General features: G+C 43.3%; 2 protein-coding genes across 2 annotated transcripts in view; one reads left to right on the top strand and one right to left on the bottom strand.

Annotated features, from left to right (window-relative positions):
* The first annotated feature begins 944 nt into the window (after positions 1 to 944).
* On the top strand, positions 945 to 12,347 carry mrps22 (mitochondrial ribosomal protein S22). Its single transcript, XM_046315506.1, has 7 exons — positions 945 to 1,101; positions 3,837 to 3,997; positions 4,159 to 4,323; positions 4,515 to 4,742; positions 4,857 to 5,002; positions 11,579 to 11,687; positions 11,809 to 12,347. Exons 1-7 carry the CDS (start codon positions 975 to 977, stop codon positions 11,896 to 11,898), a joined length of 1,026 nt encoding a protein of 341 aa, XP_046171462.1. The 5' UTR covers positions 945 to 974; the 3' UTR covers positions 11,899 to 12,347.
* LOC124004943 (proteoglycan 4-like) overlaps positions 12,346 to 15,425 on the bottom strand; it is a 3,292-nt gene continuing 212 nt past the window's right edge. The window contains exons 1-3 of the mRNA XM_046313747.1: positions 15,416 to 15,425; positions 13,572 to 14,815; positions 12,346 to 13,358 (exon numbers count right to left, since the gene is read on the bottom strand). The exon at positions 15,416 to 15,425 is cut by the window's right edge and continues 212 nt beyond it. Of these exons, the coding sequence (XP_046169703.1) occupies positions 13,592 to 14,815; positions 15,416 to 15,425 (1,234 nt within the window). The 3' untranslated portion in view covers positions 12,346 to 13,358; positions 13,572 to 13,591. The remainder of the gene's footprint in view (positions 13,359 to 13,571; positions 14,816 to 15,415) is intronic.

Below are 15,425 nucleotides of genomic sequence, written 5' to 3'. Positions count from 1 at the left end.
CCATTATAGAACTGTCCAATCAGCTGCTGACTTATGGGTACGAATGAATAACTATCTAACTAAATGTTTGTGACTTCCTTAATTTTTTCATACACACATATTGCCCTAGAATCTATCCCACGATCATTTATTATTAAGAATGTTTCAAAAATACTTGGAGATCATTTTTCACAAACCCAATCATAAGGTGTTTGTCAGTAAATCTTTGCTAAAGTGCAACATTAAGTGTCTGTGTTTTTGAGTATGTCTGCATGAGAAAGGGTTTTGTATGTCTGCATGAAAAAGTGTGTGTGTGTGCTCCTATCATCCAGACAGATTTCTCAGCTATCTATCAGACAATGCAGGAACACTTTGTAACGATGGTGTAGGAATGTCTAGTACTCTGAACTCAAAGCTATGCCTCAAGGATAGGCAGACATCACACAGCAGTGCAGAAAAACAACCAAATTGCTGAATATAGGAATAGCTGACTTCTTACATCAGACACAATTCTACCATGCAAAGAGAGGGCAAGAGACTTGTTTTTTTGTTGGCACCCCAACATGTTGAGACTCCTGGCATCTAAGTGGAATATGTTTTTTATTGTATTCATTTTTGTAACGAGAAAAGACAGTCTGTATTGGTCAGACAAATATAATACATGTTTACGGTACTTACAATTTGAGGACAATACTACATTCCTTATTCATTTGACATTTTAGTCATTTAGCAGACACTCTTATTCAGGGCAATTTACAGTAGTGAATGCATACATTTTCGTACTTATTCCAACCTAGGACTACATGTCAGTATCATGAGCATCACCACTGTAACCATGAACACATTGCAAGTGGACACAGAATACGTGATCAATTTGCGCCATCTGGTGAACATCCTTTATAAAACTGTCACACAATCGGAAGACTCCATCTCCCATGATTCCCACGTCGTATGTATTTGGTCACGATAGTGTAATAGATGAGGTAGCTACAAACATGGCCGCGTTTAGTGCAGCACGGTGCCTCTTTAGGAGCTATTCTCTTGTCCAAAATGTCGATCAAAACACAGGAATACTTATCAGATGTAGCAGAAGGATGTTGTGCAGTGCACCGTCTGACATCAGTAAGTCGTTTATTTACAATGTTGTGGCGACACTGAGAAACTGGAGCTTTACCACTGACCTTGTAGCATGTGCAGCTATTATTACCTACTGCTAGCTACCTATGCGAAAACTTTGCTAGCGTTTACGTTTTAGTATTTGAATCACTTGAATGGTACTGGTAGCTAGCTGTTATCCTAGGAGCTATTTACACACACGTTGACAAGAACGTACAGTCTGATTGCTGTCACGTTCAAAACAACTTTGAACTCCGATATCAGAAATCTCCCACTCCCAAAGACAACTGGGCACTCAGGAAGAAAGAAAAAACGTGCTTCCGAACGGATTTTTTTTTTTTCCAATTCAGAAAATGTCAGAAGCTCTGGCATCTTACAAGAGCTTTTACGTATTTAATTTAACTAGGCAGGTCAGTTAAGATAACATTCTTACTTACAATGATGGCCTACCTATAAGACAAAAGGCCTCCCGTGGGGTAGGGTGCTGGTTTTAAAACACATTTCATATAAATATAGGACAACATACACATCACGACAAGCGAAGCAACACAACATAGCAAGGCAGCAACACATGACAACAGCACAAAACACTTTCAAGACTAGTGGAAAATCCATTTTTTTTAAACGGAGGTCAAAGCATGACGTCAGATATCTTCAGGTCGGAAAGTCGAGTCTCTGGAAAGATGACCGTGTTCGTCTTGGAATTCCGAGTTGGATGACCGTTAACGATTTCAAGTCTGAACTTTTCCGAGTTCGCAGTTATCTTGAACGCGCTGAATGGCTCATTTGAGAGAAGACAACCTCCCGCGTTATGACATCGGCCAGTATTGAAATCTGACTTGATTGACGTTTTCGCCATCTAAAAGTCGTATTTCTATTATAGTGAACAAAAATATAAACCCAACATGCAACAATTTCAAAGATTTTACTGGGTTATAGGTTCGTATGGGGAAAACAGTCAATGTGAATTTATTTATTAGGCCCTAACCTATGGATTTCACATGACTCGGAATACAGATATGCATCTCGTTGGTCAGATACCTTTAAAAAAAATGGTACTCGGGATCTCGGAATGGTATTTTTGTACATTCAAATTGCCATTGATAAAATGTGTTCATTGTTTGTAGCGTATGCCTGCCTATACCATAACCCCATCGTCACCATGGGACACTGTTCACAACGTTGACATCAGCAAACCACTCGCCTGCATGATGCCATTGCCGTGGTCTGCTGTGGTGAGGCTGGTTGGATGTACTGCCAAATTCTCAAAAATTATGTTGGAGGTGGCTTATGGTAGAGAAATTAACATTACATCCTCTGGCAACAGCTCTGGTGGAATTTCCTGCAGGCAGCATGCCAATTGCACGCTCCCTCAACTTGAGCCATCTGTGACATTGTGTTTTGCCACATAATTACAAATTTTAATGGCCTTTTATTGTCCCCAGCACAAGGTACACCTGTGTAATGATCGTGTCATTTAATCAGCTTCTTGATATGCCACACCTGTGAGGTGGATGGGATTATCTCGGCAAAGGAGAAAGGCTCGCTAACTTTTTTTTAAATGGAATATTTCTGGGATCTTTTATTTTAGCTCATGAAACATGGGACCAACACTTTACATGTTGCATTTTATATTTTTGTTCAGTGTAACTTCCAGTGTAGTGAGAGCAGATTTATCACAATGCTACGTCATAATGGCTGAATTTCTACCTGCTTGAACGGCAATAGCTCAGATAAACATGAAATGACCTAGGGAATTGAAAGGAAATTTTCAAAAACAATATAACATTCAAAATGGGCCAATCTTTCCTTTTAAGCTCAAATCAAATTGTATTGGTCACATACATATTTAGCAGATACTTGTGTTCCTAGCACCAACAATTCACAACAATACACACATCTAAAATAATATAATAATTTTTTAAAATATATATATTCGGACAAGCAATGTCAGAGTGGCATTGACTAGAACACAGTATGTAAACATTACTAAAGGGACCAGTGAATCTATGTACATAGGGCAGCAGCCTCTAAGGTGCAGAATTGAGTAACCGGATGGCAGGCACTAAGTTCAAGGCAGGTTACTAGGTGGAGGCTGGCTACTGATGGCTATTTACGTCTGATGGCCTTGAGATTGAGACTGAAAAACAGCTTCTGTCACAGCTTTGATGCACCTGTACTGACCTCGCCTTCTGGATGATAGCGTGGTGAACAGACTGTAGCTCGGGTGGTTGTCCTTGATTTGTTTAGGGACTGGCTTCAATATAGATACTTTTGTAACTCATCCAAAAAGGCAGGGACACACTTTTTTCCCCCAAAATCATAATTACACTTTGCCAGAATTACCTTGAGCAAGACTATAAAGACACCTATCTCTGTAGCTATTTCATCCCTAGGTAAAATATATTTGTATATTTACAACTTGTATTCCTGCTCACTCTCGTCAAGTTTGATCTTTCAGTACAGAGTCCATCTTAAGATTCTTTGGAGAACATGGAACAATCATTCTAGTAGTTGAAGATTAAGTGCAATTATTAAAAATATCTAGAAGGCTTCTATTCAGAAGGTTTGTACATAATCTTTGGTTTGTTCTTGGCGCCATTCTTCCTGTTTTGCGTGATCAGTGAGGTCACTTCCTGTGTCAATATGCGTAGTGTGACTAGCTCTGATGCAGGCCGTACCTGCAGATCCGAGACCAGAGCTAGCTTCATCCATCTCTGAAGTCATTAATTTGTTTCTAGGTTCTCCAGATGCCCATGTGAAGCCCCAGTTTCTGGATTCAGAGGTGCAGGACATCCTAACCAGAATCACAGGCTTGAACCTGGAGAAGGTGTTCAGACCCATCAAACAGGAGCTGAAGCCCCCCAAGTACAAACTCATGACAGACGCACAGCTGGAAGAGGTACACACACACAGTAGGGCAGATAGTTTGTCTGTCATGCAGAGTAGAGAATGGCTCTACAACATCTACTGCAACATTCTGAACATTTCAGTTGGCAGATTACATCCCATGTATAGCTGGTGTCATTCTTGTTAATGCGTCACACTGTGTGTGTGTTGTAGGCGACCCAGAGTGCCAGGGAGCAGGCCCAGAGGCTGCTGAAGATGCCTCCAGTGCTGCCGGAGAGGAAGCCCATTAACGATGTCCTGTCTGAGGACAAGATCCTGGAGGGCATGGACACAGCCAAATACGTGTTCACTGACATCACCTTCAACATACCACACAGGGTAGGAGAGAGAGGAAGAGTGTGTTTGTTTGTGTCCACCAACGTCTTATTCAACATGCACGACAAGCAAAGTGTGCGTAATGGCTTGTGTCCAACATAAATGTTGGTTATCATTTACAATGACTCAAACAATTAGTGCTCTTTAGTCTTCGCACTGTCTAGTTTTGTTCTCTCTTCAATGGTTGTTTCCAGGAGCGGTTCATAGTGATCCGGGAACCCACTGGGACTCTGAGGAAGGCATCGTGGGAGGAGAGGGATAGGTTCCTGCAGGTCTACTTTCCTAAAGAGGGCCGCAGGCTCACAGCACCCCCTGTCTTCAAGGAGGAGAACCTGAAGATGGTGTTTGGCCAGGATCGTCATGAGGATGTGTTGGATCTGTGCCAGGTCCAGTTTGAACCTGACTCCTCAGAATACATCAGGGTAAAATACCACTTCCTTCACACTCCTCAACAGGCTGTCCAGACGTATGGTTCAGTTATTACCCATTAGCAGTTAGTAAATCTCTCTCCCTATTGGCTGTGCTCTGTTGTCCAGGTGCATGTAGCCACCTATGAGGATCTAGAGAAGATGGGGAAGTATGATCTGCTGCGCTCCACCAGACACTTTGGAGGCCTGGTCTGGTACCTGGTCAATGCCAGGAGGGTGGACGGACTCATGATAGACATGCTGCAGAAAGACCTGTGAGTATCTTGTGTTAGAGCAGGGGTTGCCAACCTTTTTGTGGTTACTGTACCACCTACTTTTTTTCCCGTCTCATTTTCAAACAGACCATTTATATTTTCCAACGGAGTGAGTTTTTTCTCTCTCGCCGGAGTAGCCTCATTTCACTGCCAAAAATAGTGTTCAGTGAAATAACACACAATGTCAAATACAGGTAGGCTAGTCAAATAATTAACACCCAGTCACATTAACCATTAGTCTCTTGCGGGAATTCCTCTAATGGTCTGTATGTTGCAAAACGTTGCTGCTGCTCATTCCGTTTGCTCGAAAATTGATAAATGGTTAAAAAAAGTAAGGCCCACGTCCATAGAGACACATACCAGCTCTACTGGTAATACTGCTACTACCAGCAGTACTAAACCTTCACCTGTCGACGACACAAGTTGTTCTGCTTCCACGAGCAAATCCAATGCTAGCATCAGTAATTCTACATTTGTTGTTAGCCCAGCTAACATGGACACTGACAGTTGTGAATCTGATGCGGCCAAAGAGCTACTGCCCCCTTACCCAGGAAAGCCCCGAACAACAGACGGGGACAATGGACCATCGAAGAGGCAAAAATATGATGAGAACTACATTGTTTTGAGGTTAAATTATTTTGGGAGTAGTGCCTTTCCTCAGCCACTGTGTGTTATATGTGCAAAAGTACTATCTCACAACTCAATGAAACCTTCACTCTTGTGCAGACATTTAGAAACAAAACATGCCAATTTGGAAAATAAGCCAAGGGAGTATTTTGAGTGAGAATTAAGGTGACTTTTGTTTAGTAAGACGTATAAAAGCAACAGATACCATTAATAAGAAGGGTCTAGAAGCGACTTATATGGTGAGCTACTGAGTGGCTAGGACAGGCAAGCCACATACTATTGTGGAGGACTTCATTCTTCCTGCTGCCGCGGGTATGGCTGGGACAATGCTGAGGGGAAAAGGCCAAAAACTATACAGACAATGCCTTCATCAAACAACACTGTTTCACGACGTATCAGTGGCATGGCAGGAGATGTTTTGAAACAGTTACTGCTTCACATATAAGCCAGTGAATTATGTGTGTTACAGCCGGATGAGTCAACAGACCAGGTCCTGGTATACAGTTGAAGTCGGAAGTTTACATACACCTTAGCCAAAAACATTAAAACTCAGATTTTCACAATTCCTGACATTTAATCCGAGTAAAAATCCCCTGTTTTAGGTCAGTTAGGATCACCACTTTAATTTAAGAATGTGAAATGTCAGAATAATAGTGATTTATTTAAGCTTTTATTTCTTTCATCACATTCGCAGTGGGTCAGAAGTTTACATACACTCAATTAGTATTTGGTAGCATTGCCTTTAAAATTTTTAACCTGGGGCAAATGTTTCGGGTAGCCTTCCAAAAGCTTCCCACAATAAGTTGGGTGAGTTTTGGCCCATTCCTCCTGACAAAGCTGGTGTAACGGAGTCAGGTTTGTAGGCCTCCTTGCTCGCACATGCTTTTTCAGTTCTGCCCACAAATGTTCTATAGGATTGTGGTCAGGGTTTTGTGATGTTCACTCCAATACCTTGACTTTGTTGTCCTTAAGCCATTTTGCCACAACTTTGGAAGTATGCTTGGGGTCATTGTCCATTTGGAAGACCCATTTGCGACCAAGCTTTAACTTCCTGACTGATGTCTTGAAATGTTGCTTCAATATATCCACATCATTATCCTCCTCATGATGTCATCTATTTTGTGAAGTGCACCAATCCCTCCTGCAGCAAAGCACCCCACTATATGATGCTGCCTCCCCCATGCTTCACGGTTGGGATGGTGTTCTTCGGCTTGCAAGCATCCCCCTTTTTCCTCCAAACATAACGATGGTCACTATGGCCAAACAGTTTTATTTTTGTTTGATCAGACCAGAGGACATTTCTCCAAAAAGTGTGATCTGTGTCCCCATGTGCAGTTGCAAATCGTAGTCTGGCTTTTTTATGGCAGTTTTGGAGCAGTGGCTTCTTCGTTGCTGAGCTGCCTTTCAGGTTATGTCGATTTAAGACTTGTTTTACTGTGGATATATATACTTTTGTACCTGTTTCCTCCAGCATCTCTAGGAGACAGAATGAGTCTCCTTCCTGAGTGGTATGATGGCTGAGTGGTCCCATGGTGTTTATACTTGCGTACTATTGTTTGTACAGATGAACATGGTACCTTCAGGCGTTTGGAAATTGCTTCCAAGGATGAACCAGACTTGTGGAGGTCTAAAATAGTTTTTCTGAGGTCTTAGCTGATTACTTTTGATTTTCCCATGATGTTAAGCAAAGAGGCACTGAGTTTGAAGGTGGGCCTTGAAATACATCCACAGGTACCCCTCCAATAGGCTAATTGACATAATTTGAGTCAATCAGAAGCTTCTAAAGCCATTACATTATTTTCTGGAATTTTCCAAGCTGTTTAAAGGCACAGTCAACTTGGTGTATGTCAACTTCTGACCCACTGGAATTGTGATACAGTGAAATAATCTGTCTGTAAACAATTGTTGGGAAAATGACTTGTGTCATGCACAAAGTAGATGTCCTAACCGACTTTCCAGAACTATAGTTTGTTAAAAAGACATTTGTGGAGTGGTTGAAAACTAGTTTTAATGACTCAACTACATGTATGTAAACTTCTGACTTCAACTGTATGTCTGTTCCGTTTATACGTGGTCAATTAAGGAAGACATCCTCTTCTGGAAACCAGGACAACAAGAGAGGATATTTTTAAAGTACTGGACATCAAATGGACTTTGGTGGTCAAGATGTGTTGGTATCTGTACTGATGGTGCAAAAGCCATGACAGGGAGACATAGTGGAGTGGTAACGCTCATGCAAGCAGTTGCTCCCGACACCACTTGGGTACACTGCAGTATCCACCGAGAGGCGCTTGCTGCCAAGGAATGCCTGATAGTTTGAAATATGTTTTGGACACTACAGTGAAAATGGTTAACTTTGTTAAAGCAAGGTCCCTGAACTGACATATTTTCTGCACAATGCAATGATATGGGCAGTGACCATGTAACGCTTATCAAGGGGCAAAGTATTGACACGTTTTTTTAAAATTGAAAGATTAGCTTAGTTTTCTTTACTGACCATCATTTTCACTTGTCTGACCGGTTGCAGGATGACGAGTTTCTCACACGACTGGTCCATCTGGGTGATGCTTTTTCTCACCTGAATGATCTGAGTCTAGGATTACAGGGACTCTCCACAACTATATTCAATGTTCGGGACAAGATTGAGGCTATGATTAAGAAGTTGGAGCTCTTTTCTGTCTGCATTAACAAGGTCTTTCCATCATTGTATGATTTTTTTGTGTGCAAATGAACTCAAGCTTACGGACAATGTCAAATGTGATATAGCGAAGCACCTGAGTGAGCTTGGTGTGCAATTACACAGGTACTTTCCTGAAACGGATAACACAAACAACTGGATTCCTTATCCCCTTCATGCCCTGCGTCCATTCCACTTACTGATATCCTAACAAGAGAACCTCATCGATATTGCAACAAGCAGTTCTGTGAAATGTGAATATAATCAGAAACCACTGGCAGATTTCTGAATTGGGCTGCGCTCAGAGTATAAACTGACACTCATTATTATGTTTAATAAATGTATCGTGTCTGTGTGGCAGGCTTACAATTATGGCGAAAAACAACATTTGAGAGTGCGCTGTCTCTGGTTCTAGAGGGGGTACACAGCTGGAGGTTGAATGTTTGAAGGGGTACGGGACTATACAAAGTTTGGGAACCACTGACCTACTGAATTTAGCTCTGCCCGGAGTACCCCTGAAGTACCCCCTCATGTGAATTTGACCAGTTAGCCTATGGTATCATGAATCTTCCCAAGTACCCCCTGTGGGTAGGCCAAGTAACCCCAGGGGTCCTAGTACCCCCTGTGGATGGGCCAAGTAACCCCAGGGGTCCTAGTACCCCTTGTGGGTAGGCCAAGTAACCCCAGGGGTCCTAGTACCCCTTGTGGATAGGCCAAGTAACCCCAGGGGTCCTAGTACCCCCTGTGGATAGGCCAAGTAACTCCAGGGGTACTAGTACCTCCTGGTTTTTCTCCAACTTGAATAAAACTATGACACCCCATGCCATCTGTTATAAAAGTGTTTTGTAGGCATTGTGACTAGGGCTGTTGCAGTGACTGTATTACCACCCCCCGGCCGTCACGAGTCATGAAGGCAGTCAAATGAAGGCTTCTCCAAGCTCTGATGCTGCTGATGGTCATTAGTAACCTACCAAACTCTCTAACTGCCTGGTACTCAGCACTCTATTGGCCTTCTAATCACTCTGTCATCAATGCAAATGTATTCAAAAATCTAATCAAACACTTCATGAGAGCCCATGAGCTCATGTTGCTCAACATTTCTATAGGCTGTGTAATTGTGGAAGAAAACAGAATGATGGCTGCTAATAACAAGAGGAGGATCCCATCAGCTTTCTATAGGCTAGGTATACTATATTTATTTCTCACCGTTCCTAATATTAAGCACATTGCTTATATTTACAACAGGGATATTGCCTACCTGGCTGGCTTGAAAATAAACCACAGGGATGTCTCACACACATATATATATAATATTTAGTGTATATATGTTATTTAGTATATGTAAAGACTAGATCAAATCAAGAATAGTCTGATGGGTGACTATTATCCTATCACTGAATTATATATTATCACGTGTGAATGATGCCCAGCATAAGAAACAATGCCTTTTGCAACTTGTTAGAATCATCCTACCTCATGTAGCCTAGCCCATAGGCCTATATGTTTTAATAAGGTTTGTATCACAACTAAAGTGGCCAAATAACTTAATCTGCTTTACAAGCGGGTGTAGAGCCTAACATGGAACCCAAACCGGCTGCGCGTGTGCGCCATCGTGCATTAATGCATTTTGTCACACCAAACGCGAACCAATTAACAAACTCTGAACCAATTATATTAATTTGGGGACAGGTTGTAATGTATTAAACATTTATGGCAATTTAGCTAGCTAGCTTGCACTTCTTAGGTAATTTGTCCTATTGAGCTAGCTTGCTGTTGCTAGCTAATTTGTCCTGTGATATAAACATATAAATAATCATACAAATAATCCACATGTAAAACAGTCAACCGAATAGTTTCTATTCATCTCTCCTTTTTCAAGGCTTTTTATTCTCTTTACTTCATATTGTCAACTTTCATAAATTAGGTGCATTACTGCCACTGACCTTGTTCGTCTTTCAGTCACCCAAGTGGGTTTAACCAATGAGGAGATGGCACGTGGATACCTGCTTCTATAAACCAATGAGGAGTTGGGAGAGGCAGGACTTGCAGCACGATCTCACAAATAGAACTGACTTCTATTTTAGCCCTTGGCAACGCAGACGCTCGAGCAGTGTGGGTGCAATAATTGAATAATATCGATTTCAAATTTTATTTTGCACACGCGACGCGAGTGGTGTAGTCAGCCTGTTAGGCCTACTCGTCTTATTGGCTGACAGTTGCGTCTCCGATGTGTCTGGCTTTACTTGTAGCCTGTGGGAAAGACCTGGTCACATTACGGACAGCCATGTGACTGAGACGCGCTTCGGATTGCGCAGCACACTCAGAGTAGGGCACAATGCAGCATTCAGGGCCGCAAAAGGCTTGGATTTTTTTAGGCTGTGTTACAGCCACAAAGGGGATGCCGTCGTGATATTCGAGTCACTAGCAAGTGCTTGTAAAATTGTGAATGAGATTCTTTTGGAGTGCGTACAGCCTGCACAAAAAACTAAGCAGAGCTCGTGCCTTTCAAGCGACTTTTTTTCAAATAACCATTAGTCTCATCATGCAGCCTTAAAATGTATTCAAAATCAAAAAACGTATTGCCCAACGTTTGTAGAACTAAAGTTACACTAATAACTCTAAATTAAGCATATACAGTGGGGCAAAAAAGTATTTAGTCAGCCCCCAATTGTGCAACTTCTCCCACTGGGAGAACTTGCACAATTGGTGGTTGACTAAAATACTTTTTTGCCCCACTGTAGGAGTACCTATTTTTGTTATCTGCTCGACACAGAATAGCCGCATGTGGGCATTCCCTCAACGTTTGGAGAAAATGTTTATATTTTATTCAGCTTTGTTCAATTGTATTCTTCATACTACAAAATAATGCCACGTTATAATAAGCAAATCCTGTCTGCTAAATGAACTAGTTTAGCCCACAGCCATTTGGCATAGCCACATAAGGACGTATCAGAGTATGCTATTCTGTTCTTCTGAAATAGCCTACATGTTCTTCATATGTTTCTTTAGACCCATCTAAAATACATCATGTATTTATTGTGAAGGTGTATGCTATATTACAAGGATTTATTCAACTATTTAAAATGGCTTGTAGGCTATGTGTGGAAGCCAGGAGATGCTACATGTGTTTGTTAATTAACGGTCAACCGACTGACTAAATTTTGTGACCACCTCAGCCCTAAATGTGACAAGTAGTGATTTCACACCATAGCTGTGATTGTTAGCCCAGAGTAGCCACTCTAACAGTGGCTGTATTGTTCTCTTTGTTCTAGGTTGCAGGATGCAGTGAGTCTGGTAGGTCTGTTCAACAAGGTCCATCCACACAGTGAGACAGCCCAGGAGGCCTCTAGCCAACAGGCCTACGGACTGGACCTGCTCAAGGTGAGGCCCAATCAGCAGACACTAGTGCATCTCAGAACCTGGTTGATGCACCAGTCAACATATTGGTAGCCATGTTACCCAGTAAACCCTTTGTTTAACCTCTGTGTCTGTTCCCCACCAGATCTACGCTAAGCGGGAGTCCCAGAGGGCAGGATACGTAGAGCTGGCCCTGCAGGCCTACGAGCAGACCGCCGCAGAGAACACCGTCTGACCGTCATGCATCACCACACCAACCACAGGACAGCTGTGTCACATCACAGCAGAGCTCAGTCTGACTGCCCCATACACCTCACACCAACAGAGCTGTGACATTATCCCCAATGGCCTGCCTATCCATGATCAAAACTTTCATCAACTGGACAATTTCGGTGAGCAAAGAGAATAACTTAGTCCTTGAACTATGGAGCTCATATGAACCACTTGCAAGCCAAGTGTCCATTGGAAATAAATGGCATCAAAATGTGCACTTAACTGGGGTCCTTCAAGTTTGTCTTTTATAATTTGGTGGAAGGGCACACGATGCAGTGCAGATATTCACTTCTGCATTTCAACCATGTCATTTGTCCATAACCTTAGTCATACTGTCTCACATTGGAACTGAGTAAGCTGTTTAATTCTCATGATGTATGTACATTCAAAATAAAAATGTCTTTATTTACATTCTCTGAATTATTCCTATGGCCTGATTCAGACAAACACTTGTCATATTTATTGAGGTGATAACATTTCATCCCCTTTTCCAGACCAGTCATACAGAAGGCACTTGGATTCACATCTATAACAATGAAGTAGGTTCCCTATAAAAACAGCAGAGACCTAAGGCACTAGACCATGGCAGAGCAGCATGCGTGCCCAGACAAGTAGAGGTATACTGAACACAAGCTCAACACCTGTGGAGAGGACCTAACCTAACTAATGAAAGATAACCAGGCTTCCAGGGTCTATCTAGGGGTAAGACGTACTGTAGTGTAGAGAACTAGTCTATTCCCAGCTTCCTATGTGATTGGATAAGGTAAACAGTTCAACCCAATGACCCCCTCTGGTTCACACTACATTTCATTCTATACTGTGGGTCAATGTGAGAGTGGACGATGAGGTACTGCACAAAGGATTTCAAAATCGGAGTGTATTTATTAGTTGGGTTCTGTTGCTAAATGTTTTGCAAAGGAAAGAGTTTACTCTAGGAAGCAAAAAAAAAAACAAATGGGGAGGGACCTACTTGAATTTGTCCAACAGAAACTTGTTATCCATTGCAAAAACATTTAGCAACAGACCAAATGTTAGGCAATGAAATCTGACTAATGAATACTCCCAGGAGTCGCGTTCAGCATTTAACCACAAATTGATTCGACACAGTAAATTTGTACCTGTTCAAAAATATATATATATTTTTTCCTGTTGCAAAACATTTTCTGCATTTGTTCCTAATGAATGGGACACTGTCCATCCATTCTCACCAAAAGCGTTCTACAAACCCCCTTGCATTGTGGTTCACAGTTGAAAGACCAACTCCACTCGACTTTCACCAGTTTCACTGTAAAGGTCAAAACCCCACCTCCCGCCCACACGCCGTTTCACTAGGAGTATGAACAACACGTGTTCTTTAGTCACTTTAAGGACATTCCTCCAACACTTTCAGTCTAAGAAGTCGATGTCCAGATCGTCAAGGCCCTGGAGGGAAAAGCAATGTATATGAGTGATGAGTCAGTGGAAGACTAGGTGTGAGCGAGGGTGAACTACCTTACTGGTACACTGTTGTCCCCTAATATTCATACATCATTATTCAATATCAAACATCAAAAGGTGATTTCCAATATAGATTAGCATTCTAAAAACTGTGTAAGTTTTGGCAGGATGTATCAACTCTGGCCAGGCCAGGTTTACCTCTTCATTCCATTTATCATTCAGGCCCAGCAGGTAACTCCGTTACCCTCTAAGAGGACGGCTGCAGGGGCTGGCTCCACTCCTTTACCCTCTAAGAGGACGGCTGCAGGGACTGGCTCCACTCCTTTACCCTCTAAGAGGACGGCTGCAGGGGCTGGCTCCACTCCGTTACCCTCTAAGAGGACGGTTGCAGGGGCTGGCTCCACTCCGTTACCCTCTAAGAGGATGGTTGCAGGGGCTGGCTCTGGTGGAAGCACCTGGATAGGGGCTCTACTGCTGGGGATAGGTCTATGAGTGGTGCTGGGGCTAGGTCTATGAGTGGTGCTGGGGATAGGTCTATGAGTGGTTCTGGGGATAGGTCTATGAGTGGTGCTGGGGCTAGGTCTATGAGTGGTGCTGGGGAGGGGTCTATGAGTGGTGCTGGGGCTAGGTCTATGAGTGGTGCTGGGGCTAGGTCTATGAGTTGTGCTGGGGCTAGGTCTATGAGTGGTGCTGGGGCTAGGTCTATGAGTTGTGCTGGGGCTAGGTCTATGAGTGGTGCTGGGGCTAGGTCTATGAGTGGTGCTGGGGCTAGGTCTATGAGTGGTGCTGGGGCTAGGTCTATGAGTGGTGCTGGGGCTAGGTCTATGAGTGGTGCTGGGGCTAGGTCTATGAGTGGTGCTGGGGCTAGGTCTATGAGTGGTGCTGGGGATAGGTCTATGAGTGGTGCTGGGGATAGGTCTATGAGTGGTGCTGGGGCTAGGTCTATGAGTGGTGCTGGGGCTAGGTCTATGAGTGGTGCTGGGGATAGGTCTATGAGTGGTGCTGGGGCAAGGTCTATGAGTGGTACTGGGGCTAGGTCTATGAGTGGTGCTGGGGCTAGGTCTATGAGTTGTGCTGGGGCTAGGTCTATGAGTGGTGCTGGGGATAGGTCTATGAGTGGTACTGGGGATAGGTCTATGAGTGGTACTGGGGATAGGTCTTTGAGTGGTGCTGGGGATAGGTCTATGAGTGGTGGTGGGGATAGGTCTGAGTGGTGCTGGGGATAGGTCTATGAGTGGTGCTGGGGTTAGGTCTATGAGTGGTGCTGGGGATAGGTCTATGAGTGGTGCTGGGGTTGGGTCTATGAGTGGTGCTGGGGTTGGGTCTATGAGTGGTGCTGGGGATAGGTCTGTGACTGGGGGTAAGAGAGGGGTAAGTCGCTCTGGATAAGAGCGTCTGCTAAATGACTTAAATGTAATGTAATGTAATGTAATGGGTAAGGTCTATGACTGGGTGTAGGACAGGGGTAGGGTTTAAGGCTGGGGCTAGGACTGGGGTTGAGTCTGGGGTTGTCTATGGCTGGGGCAGGTTCATTCTCTTCTACAAAGACTGGGGCTTCTTCAGCTGCTGCTATGGGTTCTGCTACTGCCTCAGTATTGGGTGCTTCTGTTACCACTTCAATGGTAACAGGTGCTTGTTCAGTTGCTATGGGTTTTGTTACTTCCTCTGTAACCGTGGGTTCTGTTGCTATGGCTTCTAGTACTACTGCGGCAATGGGTGCTTTTACTTCCACCACCGTTTCTATAGTAACAGGTTCTGGTTCTGTTGCTATAGTGCTTCTCGGGAACTGGTGCTTCTGTTACAATGGGTTCTATGACTGACTCGGTGACATGTGCTTCATCTGTTGCTCTGTGCTTTATTGCTGCAGGTTCTTCCTCAACAGCCTCCCCTGGTGTTGTTATGACTTCTTCCTCTGGGGTCGACTGTGGTACCTCTTGCGCCAAGCTGTGTGTTTCTGTGATTACATCGCCCAATTAGTAATTTTCTATGGTGACAGGAACAGGAACCTCTATCTTTGTGATGGTATCTTTCACTGCTGTTACCTCCTCTGGC

The sequence above is a fragment of the Oncorhynchus gorbuscha genome, linkage group LG19 (genome assembly GCF_021184085.1).
Source record: "Oncorhynchus gorbuscha isolate QuinsamMale2020 ecotype Even-year linkage group LG19, OgorEven_v1.0, whole genome shotgun sequence".
In the NCBI taxonomy this organism is placed as follows: Eukaryota; Metazoa; Chordata; class Actinopteri; order Salmoniformes; family Salmonidae; genus Oncorhynchus; species Oncorhynchus gorbuscha.
The sequence above is the reverse complement of the archived record's forward strand: the minus strand, read 5'-3'. Positions and strand labels throughout refer to the sequence as shown.